Consider the following 19,871-nt stretch of genomic DNA (forward strand, 5'->3'; position numbering starts at 1 on the left):
CTTGTCCAAAGGACTTCCATTCCAGGATTCATCCTGATGTGTTTTATGATAATAAAATATTTTGATCACTTTTCCATATCTGTGCATCAGTCTTGATGAAAAATTAACCCCGGCTTTATGCTCTGAAGGAATACATTGTTTGAAAAATCTCTATATCGTGTCTCATAAAGCCTTGGATTATTCCATTTAGATTTCTAGAATATTGGTTTCCCTCCCCAGTGTTTATATTTCATATTTGTAGAGATAGTGTAAGTAACCCAGCCTACTACTATAATCACATTAAACAAGTATAGTACAAACAGACCTATTTTTTTGTATGTATTGATGAGACAAGATAAAGCACACTGAGCAAGATGGGGTGAACAGAGAGAAGGGAGAAGCACATGATTTGGATGTGAGTGACTCAACAACACTCATGTGTGGCCTGAAGACGTCGGGCCGTTGACTAGTCTAAGGCTCCGACCTTTCCTGAGTCATCCCCCCCCGGAACGGTCAACAGATCCTCGTATTTCTCCTTCCGACTGACCTGCACAAGTCATCGCTATTGATCATTTTGTAGCACGACGCGTTTGTAATGCGCATAGAAATGTAGCTACTCTCGAGGAATTAGTCCTATACCGTTATCTAGCCGAGTTGTGTTTTGCGCTCATTACATTTTTATGACAAAGTAACTTTTAACTTCGTCTGTGGGTGAGCGGCTAGCAAATAGCAATTCCCAAAGATCCCGGATACAAACGAATCTAGCCTCAGCTCAGGCAGTCACTGCTGATCCTAGCGGTTGATAATGTCCTCTGGTTACATGGTAGGTAAGTGTGTTAAACCCACATGTCTATGGTTTAAATTAAATCAAACATTGTGGTTTGTCATCAACTGTTTTTGAGTAGTTTGCGATTGTAGCTAATTTACGAAGTGTGTTATTGTTGAGACCTAGCCAGCTTGTTTTTCCTCAGACAGCAGACGATTGTGGGTTTGGGTAGGGACTAGGGAGGGACACTTTCCCAGGGTTTTCAGTAATGTTTTCATTGATAATCACGATGAAGAAGAAGAAGCCATAGAAAATATTGTAACTTTGTACGAATGTGTCAGGATTTATTTTCAAGAACTAACTAACTTTCGCCCCATGTACTCTTTAAAAAAAAAATGTGTTTATTATGGGGAAAAACTGTCCTCAGTTCTTGCCATTCTTTCGCCCTAAAATCGGCGACGCGGACAGACATGAGGGATTCTTTTGCTGTCCCTAAAAATACTTTGGTCACTTAGTTAGTGAATATCAAAGAAAAAGTATGTTTCTATGATACACACTTTCTACTATTTAACATTATAACCTTTCCCCAAACATTTTGTTTTAACCTCTTCCCAATCCATTACGCATTCAACCATATATGCAGGCTGTTTCATATAGGTGTGGTTCATATAGGTCTATTTTTAATGTGTGTGGAGAGAGGGAAAACGGTTGGAAACGTTACAGTTAGAGACACAGCTGTGTTAGTGAACAGGGAAGGGAGGGTGCGGTGCATACAGGGACTGGGTTGGCATGTGGTCACAGGGAATTGACAGACTACAGGTTGTCTCATCACTCTGTCCCTGTATATTGTCATTGATAAATGTGCCATAGATGTTCTTTTTCAGGGTATGGGCCAAACAAGGGAGCTGAGGAAAGCCTGAAACAAACCAAATACTGTGAAGGTGTCCAACATTTATTTTCCCATAGCTCAGAGAGGAAGTGTAACCAAGGGATTGAGACCGAAGCAGTTCAATGGATGAAAACATTGCATGGACTGTAGATTGAAAGAGGAAGTACTTCACCCTCTCAGATTTTTGCTTTCCGTCTCTGCTTGTCCAGCCCTTCAGGCCCCTCTGCCTGTTATTTTGTTTCTTGTAAGAGGTGCGTGATAACTTGATGCAGAGATGACAGCAAGACTGTGGAATAAGCAAGAGTGGTAACTGAGAACAGCAGTGACGTGAATTCTTACATCCGTAGGCTACCCATTGGAATATCTAAGTATTAGCTAATCAAGCAACAACAATCCATCTACCTTGGACACAGACTAACAACTATGAGCACTTTCAGACGCTCATGGAGGAAGTGACTGACTCTGCCAGACCGCAATTTGACGAGGATAGTCTCTTTGCCCTTGTGTAGAGTTTAAAGTGTCAGAAGTCCTTCAACATCTGTCACTACAGCCCAACTAAGGGGGAAAAACACATTTCTGCACTGGACTGGTAGAAAGAACTTAGGTGAACCTGTGAGTCTGAATATGGTGCTGCAATGAACTAGGAATCCCCTACTGGAGTTAGTGGGAGGAACTGGAACTGAGGTGAAACCCAGAACTAACCGAGGCCTTAGCACGACAACGGAATGCCATGTACTAAACTGGAAATGCGCTTGATTTAACTGGTAATTATTGCACTTTGGAGGTAACAGAAATAGTTTGTAATATTGGAACTGATCTGGGAAATCAGTAGGAAATTAAATTGCAATGGAAGTGTTTTGAGGATGTTTTCTGTACATCTTCCAATCTGAACTGGTAGCATTTGGGAAGACTGGAAACTGTTCCTGTGGAACGGCATTTATTGGGAGAGGATTACTGAAACCAACAGCACTGTCTGCAGAAATGGCGGGCCCGGGAAAGGACTACAACCATCTCTTCAAACTGCTCATCATTGGAGACTCCAGTCAGTGCATCTTAACTTCCATCTTCATACAAAGTTCCTGTGGTCCCTTAGTGCTTACTTTGTCTGTGTTAAAATAGTGTAATTCAAGTGTAGCTGTGCTGTGACACTGATGTTTAGCGGGCAGGTCATATTTTGTGAGTTGTGATTTAAAGGATTAGGTTACTGTTTAATCTCCTTAGTAACACAGAAAATATCAGTCAGTCTGCTTAATCATTGGGTGATTATGATGAACATGCCTCACTTACTCACCAAGCTTACAGCTCTGATGATTGACGAAGTAGACTTATTTGTTGCCAACTCTTCAGACAATATGATAGATTTTAAAACATTTACCCATGATGTAGTGATATGGCTTGCTGTATGTTGGCTACTTGTAATAGGACAATAAGTAGCCTGACACTGTGTACTCAGAAGTGAATGAAGAAAGGCCTAATCACCTAACCTCTCATACCTGTCTAACCTCTCTGCTCAAGATGTAGGGAAAAGCAGTCTACTACTACGATTTGCAGATAACTCCTTCTCTGGTGAGTTGCTGTTCTCTATCTGGTCAGTGTATATACTATTAAACGATGTGAGTGGTTAGGAACAGTGTTTTCTATATTTTCTTCAAGATTGTGAATGTGTGCATAGCATGTGGTGTGTGTGTGTGTGTGTGTTTCTAACCTCTCTGCTTTGGCCTGCAGGCAGCTACATCACTACAATTGGTGTGGACTTTAAGATCCGTACGGTAGACATAGACGGGGAGCGAGTCAAACTGCAGATCTGGGACACGGCGGGCCAGGAACGCTTCAGGACCATCACTTCAACGTAATCTATCATCTATATTAATGATCTATCTACACGTATAGAAGCTATACAGTCGTGGCCAAAAGTTTTGAGAATGACACATATTCATTTCCACAAAGTTTGCTGTTTCGGTGTCTATTTTTGTCCATGTTACTATGGAGTACTGAAGTATAATTACAAGCATTTCATAAGTGTCAAAAGCTTTTATTGACAATTACATGAAGTTGATGCAAAGAGTCAATATTTGCGGTGTTGACCCTTCTTTTTCAAGACCTCTGCAATCCGCCTTGGCATGCTGTCAATTAACTTCTGGGCCACATCCTGACTGATGGCAGCCCATTCTTGCATAATCAATGCTTGGAGTTTGTCAGAATTTGTGGGGTTTTGTTTGTCCACCTGCCTCTTGAAGATTGACCACAAGTTCTCAATGGGATTAAAGTCTGGGGAGTTTCCTGGCCATGGACCCAAAATATCAATGGTTTGTTCCCTGAGCCACTTAGTTATCACTTTTTCATTATGGCAAGGTTCTCCATCAAGTTGGAAAAGGCATTGTTCGTCACCAAACTGTTCCTGGATGGTTGGGAGAAGTTGCTCTCGGAGGATGTGTTGGTACCATTCTTTATTCATGGCTGTGTTCTTAGGCAAAATTGTGAGTGAGCCCACTCCCTTGGCCGAGAAGCAACCCCACACATGAATGGTCTCCGGATGCTTTACTGTTGACATGATACAGGACTGATGGTGAGCTTCTCCGTACAAGCTTTTTTCCGGATGCCCCAAACAATCGGAAAGGGGATTCATCACAGAAAATGACTTTTCCCCAGTCCTCCGCAGTCCTGTCCCTGTAATTTTGCAGAATATCAGTCTGTCCCTGATGTTTTTCCTGGAGAAAAGTGGCTTCTTTGCTGCCCTTCTTGACACCAGGCCTTCCTCCAAAAGTCTTCGCCTCACTGTGCGTGCAGATTAGAGGTCGACCGATTAATCGGAATGGCCGGTTAATTAGGGCCGATTTCAAGTTTTCATAACAATCGGAAATCTGTATTTTTGGGGCGCCGATTTAAAAAATATATATTATTTTTATACCTTTATTTAACTAGGCAAGTCAGTTAAGAACACATTCTTATTTTCAATGACGGCCTAGGAACGGTGGGTTAACTGCCTTGTTCAGGGGTAGAACGACAGATTTTCACCTTGGGATTCAATCTTGCAACCTTACAGTAAACTAGTCCAACGCTATAACCACCTGCCTCTCGTTGCACTCCACAAGGAGACCGCCAGTTACGCGGATGCAGTAGAAGCCAAGGTAAGTTGCTAGCTAGCATTAAACTTATCTTATAAAAAACAATCAATCAATAATAATCACTAGTTATAACTACACATGGTTGATGATATTACTAGTTTATCTAGCGTGTCCTGCGTTGCATATAATTGTTGCAACGCTGGGGGATGATTTAACAAAAGCGCATTTGCAAAAAAGGCACAATCGTTGGACGACTGTAACTAACCATAAACACCAATGCCTTTCTTAATATCAATACACAGAAGTATATACAGTGCCTTGCGAAAGTATTCGGCCCCCTTGAACTTTGCGACCTTTTGCCACATTTCAGGCTTCAAACATAAAGATATAAAACTGTAATTTTTTGTGAAGAATCAACAACAAGTGGGACAATCATGAAGTGGAACGACATTTATTGGATATTTCAAACTTTTTTAACAAATCAAAAACTGAAAAATTGGGCGTGCAAAATTATTTAGCCCCCTTAAGTTAATACTTTTCGCCACCTTTTGCTGCGATTACAGCTGTAAGTCGCTTGGGGTATGTCTCTATCAGTTTTGCACATCGAGAGACTGAAATTTTTTCCCATTCCTCCTTGGAAAACAGCTCGAGCTCAGTGAGGTTGGATGGAGAGCATTTGTGAACAGCAGTTTTCAGTTCTTTCCACAGATTCTCGATTGGATTCAGGTCTGGACTTTGACTTGGCCATTCTAACACCTGGATATGTTTATTTTTGAACCATTCCATTGTAGATTTTGCTTTATGTTTTGGATCATTGTCTTGTTGGAAGACAAATCTCCGTCCCAGTCTCAGGTCTTTTGCAGACTCCATCAGGTTTTTTTCCAGAATGGTCCTGTATTTGGCTCCATCCATCTTCCCATCAATTTTAACCATCTTCCCTGTCCCTGCTGAAGACAAGTAGGCCCAAACCATGATGCTGCCACCACCATGTTTGACAGTGGGGATGGTGTGTTCAGCTCTGTTGCTTTTACGCCAAACATAACGTTTTGCATTGTTGCCAAAAAGTTCAATTTTGGTTTCATCTGACCAGAGCACCTTCTTCCACATGTTTGGTGTGTCTCCCAGGTGGCTTGTGGCAAACTTTAAACAACACTTTTTATGGATATCTTTAAGAAATGGCTTTCTTCTTGCCACTCTTCCATAAAGGCCAGATTTGTGCAATATACGACTGATTGTTGTCCTATGGACAGAGTCTCCCACCTTAGCTGTAGATCTCTGCAGTTCATCCAGAGTGATCATGGGCCTCTTGGCTGCATCTCTGATCAGTCTTCTCTTTGTATGAGCTGAAAGTTTAGAGGGACGGCCAGGTCTTGGTAGATTTGCAGTGGTCTGATACTCCTTCCATTTCAATATTATCGCTTGCACAGTGCTCCTTGGGATGTTTAAAGCTTGGGAAATCTTTTTGTATCCAAATCCGGCTTTAAACTTCTTCACAACAGTATCTCGGACCTGCCTGGTGTGTTCCTTGTTCTTCATGATGCTCTCTGCGCTTTTAACGGACCTCTGAGACTATCACAGTGCAGGTGCATTTATACGGAGACTTGATTACACACAGGTGGATTGTATTTATCATCATTAGTCATTTAGGTCAACATTGGATCATTCAGAGATCCTCACTGAACTTCTGGAGAGAGTTTGCTGCACTGAAAGTAAAGGGGCTGAATAATTTTGCACGCCCAATTTTTCAGTTTTTGATTTGTTAAAAAAGTTTGAAATATCCAATAAATGTCGTTCCACTTCATGATTGTGTCCCACTTGTTGTTGATTCTTCACAAAAAAATACAGTTTTATATCTTTATGTTTGAAGCCTGAAATGTGGCAAAAGGTCGCAAAGTTCAAGGGGGCCGAATACTTTCGCAAGGCACTGTATTTTTAAACCTGCATATTTAGCTGAAATAAATCCAGGTTAGCAGGCAATATAAACCAGGTGAAATTGTGTCCCTTTTCTTGCGTTCATTGCACGCAGAGTCAGGGTATATGCAACAGTTTGGGCAGCCAGGCTCATTGCAAACTAATTTGCCAGAATTATATGTAATTATGACATAATATTGAAGGTTGTGCAATGCTGTTTTGTCAGCAGCTCTTCGCAAGCACAGTGCTGTTTATGACTTCAAGCCTATCAGCCTAATGGCTGGTGTAACCGATGTGAAATGGCTAGCTAGTTAGCGGGGTGCACGCTAATAGCGTTTCAAATGTCACTCGCTCTGAGACTTGGAGTAGTTATTCCCCTAGGGCCGCGGCTTTTGTGGAGCGATGAGTAGCGCTGCTTCGAGTGTGGCTGTTGTCGATGTGTTCCTGGTTCGAGCCGAGGTAGGGGTGAGGAGAGGGATGGAAGCTATACTGTTACTTTGGCAAAACTATAGTGCCTATAAGAACTTCCAATAGTCAAAGGTATATGAAATACAAATGGTATATAGAGAAATAGTCCTATAAATACTATACAACCTAAAACCTCTTACCTTGGAATATTGAAGTCTCATGTTAAAAGGAACCACCAAATTTCATATATTCTCATGTTCTGAGTAAGGAACTCAAACGTTAGCTTTTTTACATGGCACATATTGCACTTTTACTTCTCCAACAGTTTGTTTTTGCATTATTTAAACCAAATTGAACGTTACCTTATTTATTTGAGGCTAAATAGATTTTTATTGATGTATTATATTAAGTTAATAAGTGTTCATTCAGTATTGTTGTAATTGTTATTATTACAAATAAATAAATAAAATCGGCTGATTAATCGATATCGGCTTTTAGTGGTCCTCCGATAATTGGTATTGGCGTTGAAAAATCATAGTCGGTCGACCTCTAGTGCAGATGTACTCACACCTGCCTGCTGCCATTCCTGAGCAAGCTCTGTACTGGTGGTGCCCCGATCCCGCAGCTGAATTAACTTTAGGAGACGGTCCTGGCGCTTGCTGGACTTTCTTAGGCGCCCTGAAGCCTTCTTCACAACAATTAAACCGCTCTCTTTGAAGTTCTTATGATCCGATAAATGGTTGATTTAGGTGCAATCTTACTGGCAGCAATATCCTTGCCTGTGAAGCCCTTTATGTGCAAAGCAATGATAACGGCACGTGTTTCCTTGAGGTAACCATGGTTAACAGAGGAAGAACAATGATTCCAATCGCCACCCTCCTTTTGAAGTTTCCAGTCTGTTATTCGAACCTAATCAGCATGACAGAGTAATCTCCAGCCTTGTCCTCGTCAACACTCACACCTGTGTTAACGAGAGAATCACTGACATGATGTCAGCTGGTCCTTTTGTGGCAGGGCTGAAATGCATTGGAAATTTTTTTTGGGGGATTCAGTTCATTTGCATGGCAAAGAGGAACTTTGCAATTAATTGCAATTCATCTGATCACTCTTCATAACATTCTGGAGTATATGCAAATTGTATGATGGCACACTGAGGCAGCAGACTTTGAAAATTAATATTTGTGTATTCTCAACTTTTGGCCACGACTGTACATCAATATATCAATACAAACGCTGTTTATCACCACAGTTGGTTCTGAAACCCACTGTAAGATTTATGCTCAATTTCATATTTGTTCAGTTTTATAGTCAAATCAATGAGACTTTATTTGTCACATGCCGAATACAACCAGTTAAGACCTTACCGTGAAATGCTTACTTACAAGCCCCTATTAACCAACAGTGCAGTTCAAGAAGAGTTAAGAAAATATTTACCAAATAAACTAAAGTAACAATAACGAGGCTATATACAGGGGGTACCGGTACAGAGTCAATGTGCGAGGGCACAGGTTGGTTGAGGTCATTTGTACATGTAGGTAGGGGTGAAGTGACTATGAATAGACAATAAACAGTGAGTAGCAGCAGTGTACAAAACAAATGGGGGGGGCTCAATATAAATAGTCCGGTGGCCATTTGATTAATTATTCAGCAGTCTTATGGCTTGGGGGTAAAAGCTGTTAAGGAGCTTTGTGGTCCTAGATTTGGCTCTCCGGTACCACTTTCTGTGCCGTAGCAGAGAGAACAGTCCATGACTTGAGTGACTGGAGTTTCTGACAATTTTATGGGCTTTCCTCTGACACCGCCTATTATAAAGGTCCTGGATGGCAGGAAGCTTGGTCCCAGTGATGTACTGGGTCGTACGCACTACACTCTGTAGCGCCTTACTGTCAGATGCCGAGCAGTTGCCATACCAGGTGGTTATGCAACCAGTCAGGATGCTCTCGAGGGTGTAGTTGTATAACTTTATGAGGATCTGGGGACCCATGCCGAATGTTTTCAGTCTCCTGAGGGGGGAAAGGTTTTGTTGTGCCCTCTTCATGACTGTCTTGGTGTGTTTGGACCATGATAGTTCTTTGGTGATATGGACACCAAGGAACTTGAAACTTTCGACCTGCTCTACTACAGCCCAGTTGATGAGAATGGGGGCCTGTTCGGCCCGCCATTTCCTGTAGTCCACGATCAGCTCCTTCGTCTTGCTCACATTGAGGGAGAGGAGGTTGTCTTTGCACCGCACTGCCAGTTATCTGACCTCCTCCCTATTGGCTGTCTCATCGTTGTCGGTGATCAGGCCTACCACTGTTGGCATGGCCGATTTAAGAAAAAAATATATATATATATTTTTTTAATTAGGGCCAATTTCAAGTTTCCATAACAATAGGTAATTGGCATTTTTGTACCCTGATTACATTGCATTCCACGAGGAAACTGCGTGGCAGGCTGATCACCTGTTATGCGAGTGCAGCTAGGAGCCAAGGTAAGATACTATCTAGCATTAAACTTATCTTATAAAAGACCAATCAATCTTAACATAATCACTAGTTAACTACACATGGTTGATGATATTTCTAGGTTAACTAGCTTGTCCTGTGTTGCATATAGTCAATGCGGTGCCTGTTAATTTATCATCGAATCATGGCCTACGAATCACGGCCAAACAGGTTATGTTTAACAAAAGCGCATTCGCAAAAAAAGCACAATCGTTGCACGAATGTACCTAACCATAAACATCAATGCCTTACTTAAAAACCATAAACATCGATGCCTTTCTTAAAATCGATACACAGAAGTATATATTTTTAAACCTTCATATTTAGTTAATAGAAATTCATGTTAGCAGGCAATATTACCTAGGGAAATTGTCACTTCTCTTGCGTTCATTGCACGCGGAGTCAGGGTATATGCAACAGTTTGGACTGCCTGGCTTTTTGATAACTAATTTGCCAGAATTTTACATAAATAACTTAACATTGAAGGTTGTGCAATGTAACAGCAATATTTAGACTTAGGGTTGCCACCCATTCGATAAAATACGTAATGGTTCCGTATTTCACTGAAAGAATAAACGTTTTGTTTTTGAAATTATAGTTTCTGGATTTGACCATATTAATGGCCTTTATTTTTTATAATTAAGTCTATGATTTCATATTTGATTGAGCGGTGGTTGGCAGCAGCAGACTCGTAAGCATTCTTTCAAACTTTCCTGCATTTGACAGCAGCTCTTAGCAATGCTTGAATCACAGCGCTGTTTATGACTTCAAGCCTATCAACTCCTGAGATTAGGTTGGCAATACTAAAGTGCCTATTAGAATATCCAATAGTCAAAGGTATATGAAATACAAATGGTATAGAGAGAAATAGTCGACGCGTCATAATTCCTATAATAACTACAACCTAAAACTTCTTAACTGGGAATATTGAAGAACTGGGAATATTGAACCACCAGCTTTCATATGTTCTGAGCAAGGAACTTAAACATTAGCTTTTTTACATGGCACATACTGCGCTTTTACTTTCTTCTCCAACACTGTTTTTGCATTATTTATACCAAATTGAGCATGTTTCATTATATATTTGAGACTAAATAGATTTTATGTATTAAGTTAAAATAAATGTTCATTGTTTGTTCAGTATTGTTGTAATTGTCATTATTACAAATATAGATTATATAAATAAATATTTTAAAAACTACCGATTTAATTGGTATCGGCTTTTTTTGGTCCTCCAATAATCGGTATCGTCGTTGAAAAATCATAATCGGTCGACCTCTAATTGATACCAGCCTGGGCAGAGTGCCAACCAACAATAACTATCCCCTGAAAAACAATGTAACGATTTCCCCTTTTTTTTTTTTTTTTTTTTTGTGCATTTTCCAATTAAGAACATTCAAAACAAAAGTGAAAAGATATTAGACAACGATAGGACATAGTGACAGTAACAGACGAGCGTAACAAAAATAAATAATAATAATAATAATTATATAAACATAAAATAAGAAAAAATAATAATAATAACGAGACATTAGATCACCTGCCGTAGGCTACATATTATACATTACGTGTGAAACATTATGTGAGGATTATATATAGATTAAATCAATGAGATGTGGGGGGAGATTCTCCATATAGTCAAAAGGTTGCCAAATTCTGCAAAATGTCTATAACTTATTCCTCAAGCAGTAAGTGATTTTCTCCAAAGGGATACAACTATTAACTTCCGATAGCCACATTGCAACTAGCAGGGAGGAATCCAATTTCCATTTCAAGGCAATACATTTCTTGGCGATCGCTAGCAATATTTCTGTTGGCTTTATAGTATGGCTTTGCCTAAGATTGGTGTTAGTAAAGTTACCCAGTAGACAGACCTCCGGGTCTAAAGGGAATGCAACCCCGTGAATTGAGGATATGGTATCGCATACCCCCTGCCAGAAACCGTGTCGTTTTGAACACTGCCAAGTGGAATGGAGGAATGTTCCTTCATCTGAGCCACATCTAAAACATAGGGAGGAGATATCTGGGTTGAACTTGTGCAGTCTAGATGGGGTGATATAGAGCTGATGGAGGAAATTAAACTGGATCAGTCTGTATCTGGAGTGTATGTGGATGTAACACCATCCCTGCATAGGTCACTCCATAGATCCTCATCAAGATCAATACCCAGATCTTTTTCCCATCTAAGTCGGGGTTTATCTAGCCCAGGCAGTGTTAGTCCTGACATAAGAGCATCGTATACACGGGAAATGGTCCTGAACAGTGGTTGGTCTGCGTGGCAGAGTTGTTCAATAGGTGACATCTTAGGTAGGTTCCATTGTCCCTTGAGAGTCACCCTAATAAAGTTTCGTAGTTGTAGGTAGCTAAAGAAGTCCCTGTTAGGCAAGTGGTATTTCTGTTTCAGCTGATCAAAAGACATAAGAACTCCCTCCTCGTAACAATGTTCCAGAAGAGTGATGCCCTTATCAGACCATGGTCTAAAGTTACTATTCTGGAAAAACATAGGGATCTATTGTTCCATAAAGGGGTTTTAGGGGAAAGGAATCCCCCTCGTCCGAACAGCTCATGCAGTTTGCACCATGCCAGGACAGAATGTATGATTAAAGGGTTGTCTGTGATGGTTTTTATAGATTTTCTGTCCCATTTGTAAAACAAATCTGCCCCAGTGTCATCATTTACCTCAAGCTTTTCAATGTTCAACCATGAGGGAGAGGGACCATTTATCCAGGCCAACCCTAGGGGTTTTGCCGTGCCAGATAAACCGTCTGGTCAGCTTGTCGAGAGAGGAAAAAAATGCTGCGGGAACAGGGATAGGGAGAGATTGAAACACATATAGAAATCTGGGCAGGACATTCATTTTAATTACATTGATTCTACCCAGTAGAGTGAGAGGTAAGTCCATCCATTTACAAAGGTCAACCTCCACCTTTGGCAACAAACTGGCCAGATTGAGTTTTATAGAGGTTGTTCAGATTACCATCCACCATTATGCCCAAATATGTGAAGCCCATAGGCGACCATCTAAAAGGAAACTTGTGCTTGATGGTATGATGGTCAAAGACAGACAACGGTAAGATTTCGCTTTTATCAAAATTGACCTTATATCCAGAGACAGAACTATAACACTGTAGTAGGATCTGCAAGTGAGAGAGGGAGTGTTCTGGGTTTGTTAGAAATAAGATAAGGTCGTCCGCAAAGAGTGATAATTTATGGGTATGGGGGCCCACCTCAAAGCCATGTATGTCGGGGCACGTTCTAATAGCCTCAGCCAACGAGGGCATGGCGAGGGCAAAGATGGCGAGGGCAAAGAGGTGGGGGCTAATTGGGCAACCTTGTCTGTTCCCCCTATAAAGAGGGAAAGAGGAGGAAGTAATCCCATTGGTAGCAATCCTAGCTTTAGGAGATCTGTAGAGTGATTTTATCAAATTTACAAACACGGTACCTAAACCGAACTTTTCCAAGACGCGAAAGAGGTATGGCCATTCAACCCTATCAAAGGCCTTTTCAGCGTCGAGGGAGACTGCGACACTAGGTATTTTGTTTTTGTTAGCAAGGTGAATTATATCAAAGAACCTTCTGAGATTATTGGAGGACAATCTATTAATTATGAAGCCAGTCTGATCTGTGTTGACCAATAGGGGAAGACATGACTCCAGTCTCTTAGATAGCATCTTGGTGACCAGTTTACAATCTGTGTTAAGGAGAGAGATTGGTCTATAGGAGGCGCACTTTAGCGGGTTTTTCCCTTTCTTGTGGATTACAGTAATCACTGCTTGAGAGAAGGACTCTGGAAAGCAGTTGTCTTCTCTGGCTTTTTTAAGTACCTCCATAAGGTAGGGGACCAACAGCTCCCTAAATTCTTTATAGAACTCTGGAGGGAAGCCATCCTCCCCAGGAGACTTATTAGAAGGTAAGGATTTAATGGCCTCCAACAATTCAGGAACTGAAAAGTGTTCACTCAGGCGCTCGCTGTCTTCCCCTGACAGGCATGGGAGGTTGAGAGAGGAGAGAAAGGAGTCGATCTCTGATAGATCATCGCTTGATTGGGAAGTGTAGAGGTCTTCATAGTATTTCTTAAAAGTATTATTAATTTCAGTAGGGTCGAAAGATATCTCATTAAGAGTTTCTATGGCATTAATTGTCCTCTTACTGCTTTCAGTTGCCATGCCAATACTTTGTGAGCTTTCTCTCCAAGCTTGTAATAACGCTGTTTTGATTTAGTGATGGCCCTCTCAGCTTGATATGTGTTCAGAATATTATATTTAAGTTTTTTATTTACCAAAAGCCTGTATAGATCTTGTCGGGCCTCTTTGGTAGGTTCTCTCTAGCTCTGAGATTTCAGAGTCAAGGGCACTCAGTTCCGCACCGTGTTTTTTCTTCAGCCCTTTAGTATAGGAAATAATCTGTCCCCTCAGATAGGCCTTCAATGTGTCCCAAAGAATGAAGCTGTCAGGAGCAGAGGGTTTGTTTGTCAAAGTAAAAATATTGATCTGCTCTTTGATGAATGCACAAAATTCAGGTTGCTTTAGGAGTGTAGAATTTAGTCTCTATCTATATGCTCCATTTACCTTGGTAGGAATGGAGATTGATAATACCAGAGGAGAATGGTCACTAAGCAATCTGGGGAGATACTCGACATCTAACACTCTATGAAACAGTTGTGCCGAAAGTAAAAAGTTATCTATGCGTGTGGGTGTGAATAAAAAGAGTAGTCCCTATCCTGTGGGTGCAACTGTCTCCAGATGTCTAGTAAATTGAGATCTTTCATGAATGACATGGTGAGCTTGCTGGCTTTGGTAAGAAGTGAGGGTTTATCAGAAGACCTATCAAGAACTGTATCTAAGCAAAAATTTTAATCTCCTCCAACCAGTAGCAATCCTGGTGGTGCTTGAGCAACCTGAAGGAAGACATTCTGAATAAACATATGGTCATCAAAGTTAGGAGCATAAATATTCAATAGGGTCCAAGACTCTGAAAACATATGCCCCTGCACCAAAACAAACCTACCAGAGGGATCAGAGATGGTGTTGTTTACGCAGAAGGGGATGTGTCTACTTATCAAAATTGCAGTTCCTCTTGCTTTGGAGTTAAAAGAGGATGCAAAAACTTGTCCTACCCATTCCCTCTTCAATTTCTTGTGTTCACTGGCTGTAAGATGTGTTTCTTGTAAAAACACAATGTCAGCCTTTAATTTCTTACGGTATGTATAGACTCTTTTCCTTTTAATCGGGCTGTTAAGACCTTTTACGTTGAATGTGATATATTTTAGTGGATTAAGCATAGGTTGGGTTTCAAATATGTAACTGAATAAAAATCTATCATATGCAGATAATTAGGAAATGTTTCAACTTTGGTTTGAGCACAAAAGTGACCTGTGTGTCTCTTTAGGAAGGAAACAATAAACATAGAAAAAAGGAAGAAAAAAATAATAAAAATCCCACCCAACCCGATTGTCAGACTAAAACAACAATCCCAACAATCAAACATGAATACACTTGTAGAGATTACGTTGCTGCTCGCTTTCCATCTTGCTCTTACTAGCTAAAACTTGGCGTAAACTAAAACCTGCGAGCTCTCTAAGTTGAAAACAAACGTTGCGAATAGATATTTATGACTGAATATTTACTGCCCACGGTAAGGGATGCTTGAGTCTCTTTTCGAAAGATTAACATAAATGAGGGGGAAAGCAGTGGGCCTAAGCCCACTTATTGCTTCGCCCAGTAGATAACGATTTCCTCTTTTATACAGTAGTCTTTACAATCCTTTGCTATTTTCCCCTTTCTTCCTGTTCCCCTACCAGGTATTACAGAAATACCCACGGTGTGATTATTGTTTATGACGTCACCAACCCAGAGTCGTTTGTGAACGTGAAGAGGTGGCTTAATGAGATCACTCAGAACTGTGACAACGTCTGTAAGATCCTAGGTGAGTTTGGTGTGCTGAGGTGATGTGATGGAGGAAGATTAAAGTAGATGGCAAGATAGATTGGATGAATGGATATTCACTAAAAATGACTTTTGACTTCCAGTCCAATGTGTTAATGTTATGGCTGATTGTGAACTGATAGACACACATCATATATCCCAAAAGTATGTGGACACCCTTTCAAATTAGTGGATTCGGCTATTTCAGCCACACCATTGCTGACAGGTGTATAAAATCGAGCACACCGTCATGCAATCTCCATAGACAAACATTGTCAGTAGAATGGCCTTACTGAAGTGCTCTGTGACTTTCAATGTGGCACCGTCATTGGATGCCACCTATCCAACAAGTCAGTTCGTCAAATTTCTGCCCTGCTAGAGCTTCCCCAGTCAACTCAAAGTGCTGTTATTGTGAAGTGGAAACGTCTAGGAGCAACAACGGCTCAGCCGCGAAGTGGTAGGCCACACAAGCTCACAGAATGGGACCGCCGAGTACTGGACCCCGTAAAAATCATCTGTCCTCGGTTGCAACACTCACTACCGAGTTCCAAATTGACTCTGGAAACAACGTCCACAGAGTAACTGTTTGTCGGGAGCTTCATGAAATGGGTTTCCATGGCCGAGCAGCCACACACAATGCGCAATGCCAAGTGGTGTAAAGCTCGCCACCATTGGACTCTGGAGCAGTTGAAACTCGTTCTCTGGAGTTCTGAATCCCGCTTCAACATCTGGCAGTCCGACAGACAAATCTGGGTTTGGGGGATGTCAGGATAACTCTACCTGCCCCAATACATAGTGCCAACTAAAGTTAGGTGGAGGAGGAATAATGGTCTGGGAATGTTTTTCATGGTTTGGGCTAGGCCCCTTAGCTCCAGTGAAATGAAATCTTAATGCTACAGCATACAATGACATTCTAGACGATTCTATGCTTCCAACTTTGTGGCAACAGTTTGGGGTAGGCCCTTTCCTGTTTCGTCATGACAATTACCCCGTGCACAAAGCGAGGTAAATACAGAAATGGTTTGTCGAGATTGGTGTGGAAGAACTTGATTGGCCTGCACAGAGCCCTGACCTCAACCCCATAGAACACCTTTGGGATGAATTGGAACACCAACTGCGAGCCATGCCTAATCGCTCAACATCAGTGCCCAACCTCACTAATGCTATTGTGGCTGAATGGAAGCAAGTCCCCGCAATAATGTTCCATCATCTAGTGGAAAGACTTCCCATAAGAGTGGAGGCTGTTATAGCAGATTTGGCATGATTTTGTAATGAGATGTTTGATGTGCAGGTGTCCACATACATTTGGTCATGTAGTGCTGTCCAAAACAACATCTTTCATTCATCCCCACTTCTCTCTCTCGCCCTCTCTCAGTGGGGAACAAGAATGACGACCCCTCCAAGAAGCAGGTGGACTCCCAGGATGCAATGCATTTCGGGGAGTCGGTGGGCGTCCGGGTATTTGAGACGAGTGCCAAAGAAAATATCAACGTTGAAGAGGTGAGCCAGGCAGTCATGTTCCAAACCCAGGGTGTACCTCATTCACTTCCTCCTAGTAATAAAATAAAATTAGTCAGCTCCGTCAAAATAAAAATAAGCCTCAAATATCCAGGATGTCTTTGGGAAAGCTGAGCTTGAGACCTGATATGTCTCTCACAGGGAATTTTCAGTTTATTTAGCTTTTTTTTATGGAAAAAAAAAAAGTACACTGCTATCAGAAGCCATGACATCATTTTCTGGACTTTTCCATACTGTTTAAAGGCAGAGTCAACTTAGTGTATTTAAACTTCTGACCCACTGGAATTGTGATACAGTGAATTATAAGTGAAATAATCTGTCTGTAAACAATTGTTGGGAAAATGACTTGTCATGCACAAAGTAGACGTCCTAACCATCTTGCAAAAACTAGTTTGTTAACAAGACATTTTGGAGTGGTTTTAATGACTCCAACTTTATGTATCGTGGTGTGTATGTATTTTACAGTCATTGCCCTGTTTTGCTCCTTTGTCTTCTACCTCTCCTGCTCCTCCCCTCTTTCTCCCCCTCTCCTTCCCTCTCTCAGATGTTTATGGCTTTCACTCACATGGTCCTTCGGACAAAGAAGCAGAGTCAGAGTCGTGCAGAGAGAGAGCGGGAACGAGAGAAGGAAACGGTTGACATCAACTCTCACAGACACAGAGAGAGGAGGAAGAGGGGGAAGAAGTGTTGCTGAGGGAGAAAGGGAGGAGATTTTCTAAGAACAGGACAGACCAATGGAGAGTCGAGCATCCAAAGTCTGTCTGCGCTCATGTGGAAAGAGCCAGGACATTACATGTTGACATTGCACTGAGTCAAGATTACAAGAGGTTAAGGACAGAGAACCACTGTTACGTGCCGAATTTTTACCCTAGCAGTTATTTTTTATGAATGTATATTAATGTCATTTTATCATTAAAAAGGAAACTGGATCCCCAAAGTGTCAAACTGTTATTAAAACCCCTAATTTAGGAAATACACTAATGACTTCAAGTGACTAGAGTGATGCATCTGTCTTATTTGTAATGAAAAAGACTGTCGTGACAAATATAATGTCTAAATAAACTGAGCAATAAAGTCAATCTGTGTGCTTTTTATATGCAATATACCATTCCTAAAACCTATTCAGTATTTCAATGCTGAACCCCATTACACTCTTGTTTACCGTTTTTTTTTTTTTTTTTGTCTGGTAAATTAACACAAGATTCCCAAGTGTGTGTGTGATACACATTGTCTAGTATATCCATCCCTTAAAGTCAGTTTGTGCCAGTGCTTCAATGTTGACAATTAGGGCACTTGCCTACTTACGGGAAAAAAAAGTAAAAGGCATAAAACCATGTGAAGACAAACTTGGGTTATGTCCAATATCACAACACTTTGAATTTGTTTTTAAAAGGCCCATATATAGAAAATTCCATGGGAGAGGCTTAGCTCCAGAAAGATACATGTATTATTACTTTGGTATCTCCAAACTTAATGTATTTAAGACATCAACATTCACTATTCCAGGCCGGCAGATGCCGATATTGAGTCGTTTCATCTCACTGTCCAAAGGGTATGTATGCAGCCGACTCTACACTTGTCTCCCCCGTGAATCGGTTCATATATAAAACATTCTGCATTCAGGCTGCAAAAGCGTTGATTTCTTCCTTAACTCAATGTAATGGCAACACAGGAAATATGCATACTTTATGAAACACCATTTCCCACCAACATATTAGACTGGCTAAATGCTAGTCCCGGATGTTGCGTATCACGTTCAGCCAATCAAGTTGCAGCAGTCTGTTATTTACTCTTGGTCTGAATGCTGTACACAATGTCAGGAAGTAGCATTAGCCACCCTTGAATGGAGGTGGAAAATTCTGTTTCATGAAGAAAGTATGCATATTTTCCCTGTTTTTTCCCCCGACTTATCACCATTAAATTGAGTTATGGAGAGTAGTCGACACTTTTGCAGCCTGAATACATTCCCTATGGACGGTGAGATGAAACGACTCAATATCACCATCTGCAGGCCTTTGGGCTACTATACCATTAGTTTATTTGCAAAGCCATGGGTGATACAAAATAGACAGATCTATTGTAATGCAAGACTATGGTAATTGGTTTCTTTTTTTACACAACTATGCATTTTGTGCCTGTGTAACACCAATGTTCAGTAACTATTTACTCAATTATCTTGAATGCACCCCTGGTTGCTCAAGCGGTTTGAGAAACACTCTTTTCACTCCACTTTGGTACGGAATTACTTTTATGTAGCAGGTTAGGATAATTATCATGCAGGTTTGGAGACAGAGGTTAAGGTTAGGAAAAGGGTTTGGGTAAGTGAAAATGCTCTCCTAACCTGCTATGAAGGTTTAGCGAGCATGGAGAGGCCAGAGATAGCCATACTAGTAAATTGAGCTGGGGCGGACTTGCATTTTACCCACACCAGCCCACATCACTGCAAGTGCCGCCAACTCACACCCCATATACACCCTCCTTAGACACAGGCAGTAGTGCTGACACAACATTGGCAGTACAGTACAGCGTTTCTCAACCATTTCTGTACCAGTGACTGACGAGACATGGTCCTCCTCTTTTTTAACCAGCCCATGTTTAAAACAAATACAATATGTAAAAGCACCACTGGAAATACAACTCACCACTTTGCCTCTGCTCTAGCCATTTTGTTTGCCTCCCTGTTGTGCTGTCGATCTGTCTCAGCATCTTCTCTGCTGTCACTCTGTGCTTCATCTTGTTCTCTGTCTGTCTGCTTAAGCCTTCCACGTTATAAAAGCCAAGCTAATGACTTAGGCTATATTGCAAATTAGTGCCTGTCATATGTGTTCTCCTGAATCAACACCTACTATAAGTGTTCATTACTATTACAGGGCTCTACATTTTCCCCTGGTGTCACTGGTGCCACTAACCTTTACAGTTGGTTGC

At 41.1% G+C, this 19,871-nt stretch overlaps 1 protein-coding gene across 5 annotated transcripts; it reads left to right on the forward strand.

The window, feature by feature from the left end:
* The first annotated feature begins 323 nt into the window (after positions 1–323).
* Positions 324–18,025, forward strand: LOC110521898 (ras-related protein Rab-35). 5 transcript variants are annotated; one of them, XM_021599844.3, is made up of 8 exons: positions 324–806; positions 1,616–2,398; positions 2,533–2,676; positions 3,150–3,200; positions 3,360–3,483; positions 15,305–15,429; positions 16,804–16,928; positions 17,491–18,025. In XM_021599844.3, exons 3-8 carry the CDS (start codon positions 2,616–2,618, stop codon positions 17,638–17,640), a joined length of 636 nt encoding a protein of 211 aa, XP_021455519.1. In that variant the 5' UTR covers positions 324–806; positions 1,616–2,398; positions 2,533–2,615; the 3' UTR covers positions 17,641–18,025. The 5 variants fall into 5 exon arrangements, with proteins under 5 accessions (XP_021455519.1, XP_021455520.1, XP_021455521.1 ...); XM_021599845.3 differs by having other exon boundaries at positions 324–802; XM_021599846.3 differs by having other exon boundaries at positions 349–806; positions 1,630–2,398.
* The last annotated feature ends 1,846 nt before the right edge of the window (positions 18,026–19,871 follow it).

Source organism: Oncorhynchus mykiss, chromosome 4, assembly GCF_057628025.1.
Source record: "Oncorhynchus mykiss isolate SJ-2025 chromosome 4, ASM5762802v1, whole genome shotgun sequence".
In the NCBI taxonomy this organism is placed as follows: Eukaryota; Metazoa; Chordata; class Actinopteri; order Salmoniformes; family Salmonidae; genus Oncorhynchus; species Oncorhynchus mykiss.

What these genes read in the sequence shown, in the direction of transcription:
- LOC110521898 (XM_021599844.3), top strand. Translation starts at nt 2,616, where the DNA reads ATGGCGGGCCCGGGAAAGGACTACAACCATCTCTTCAAACTGCTCATC. An exon ending in GCTCATCATTGGAGACTCCA is followed by an intron (nt 2,677 to 3,149) that starts GTCAGTGCATCT and finishes TCTCTGCTCAAG; the next exon opens with ATGTAGGGAAAAGCAGTCTA. An exon ending in TGCAGATAACTCCTTCTCTG is followed by an intron (nt 3,201 to 3,359) that starts GTGAGTTGCTGT and finishes TTTGGCCTGCAG; the next exon opens with GCAGCTACATCACTACAATT.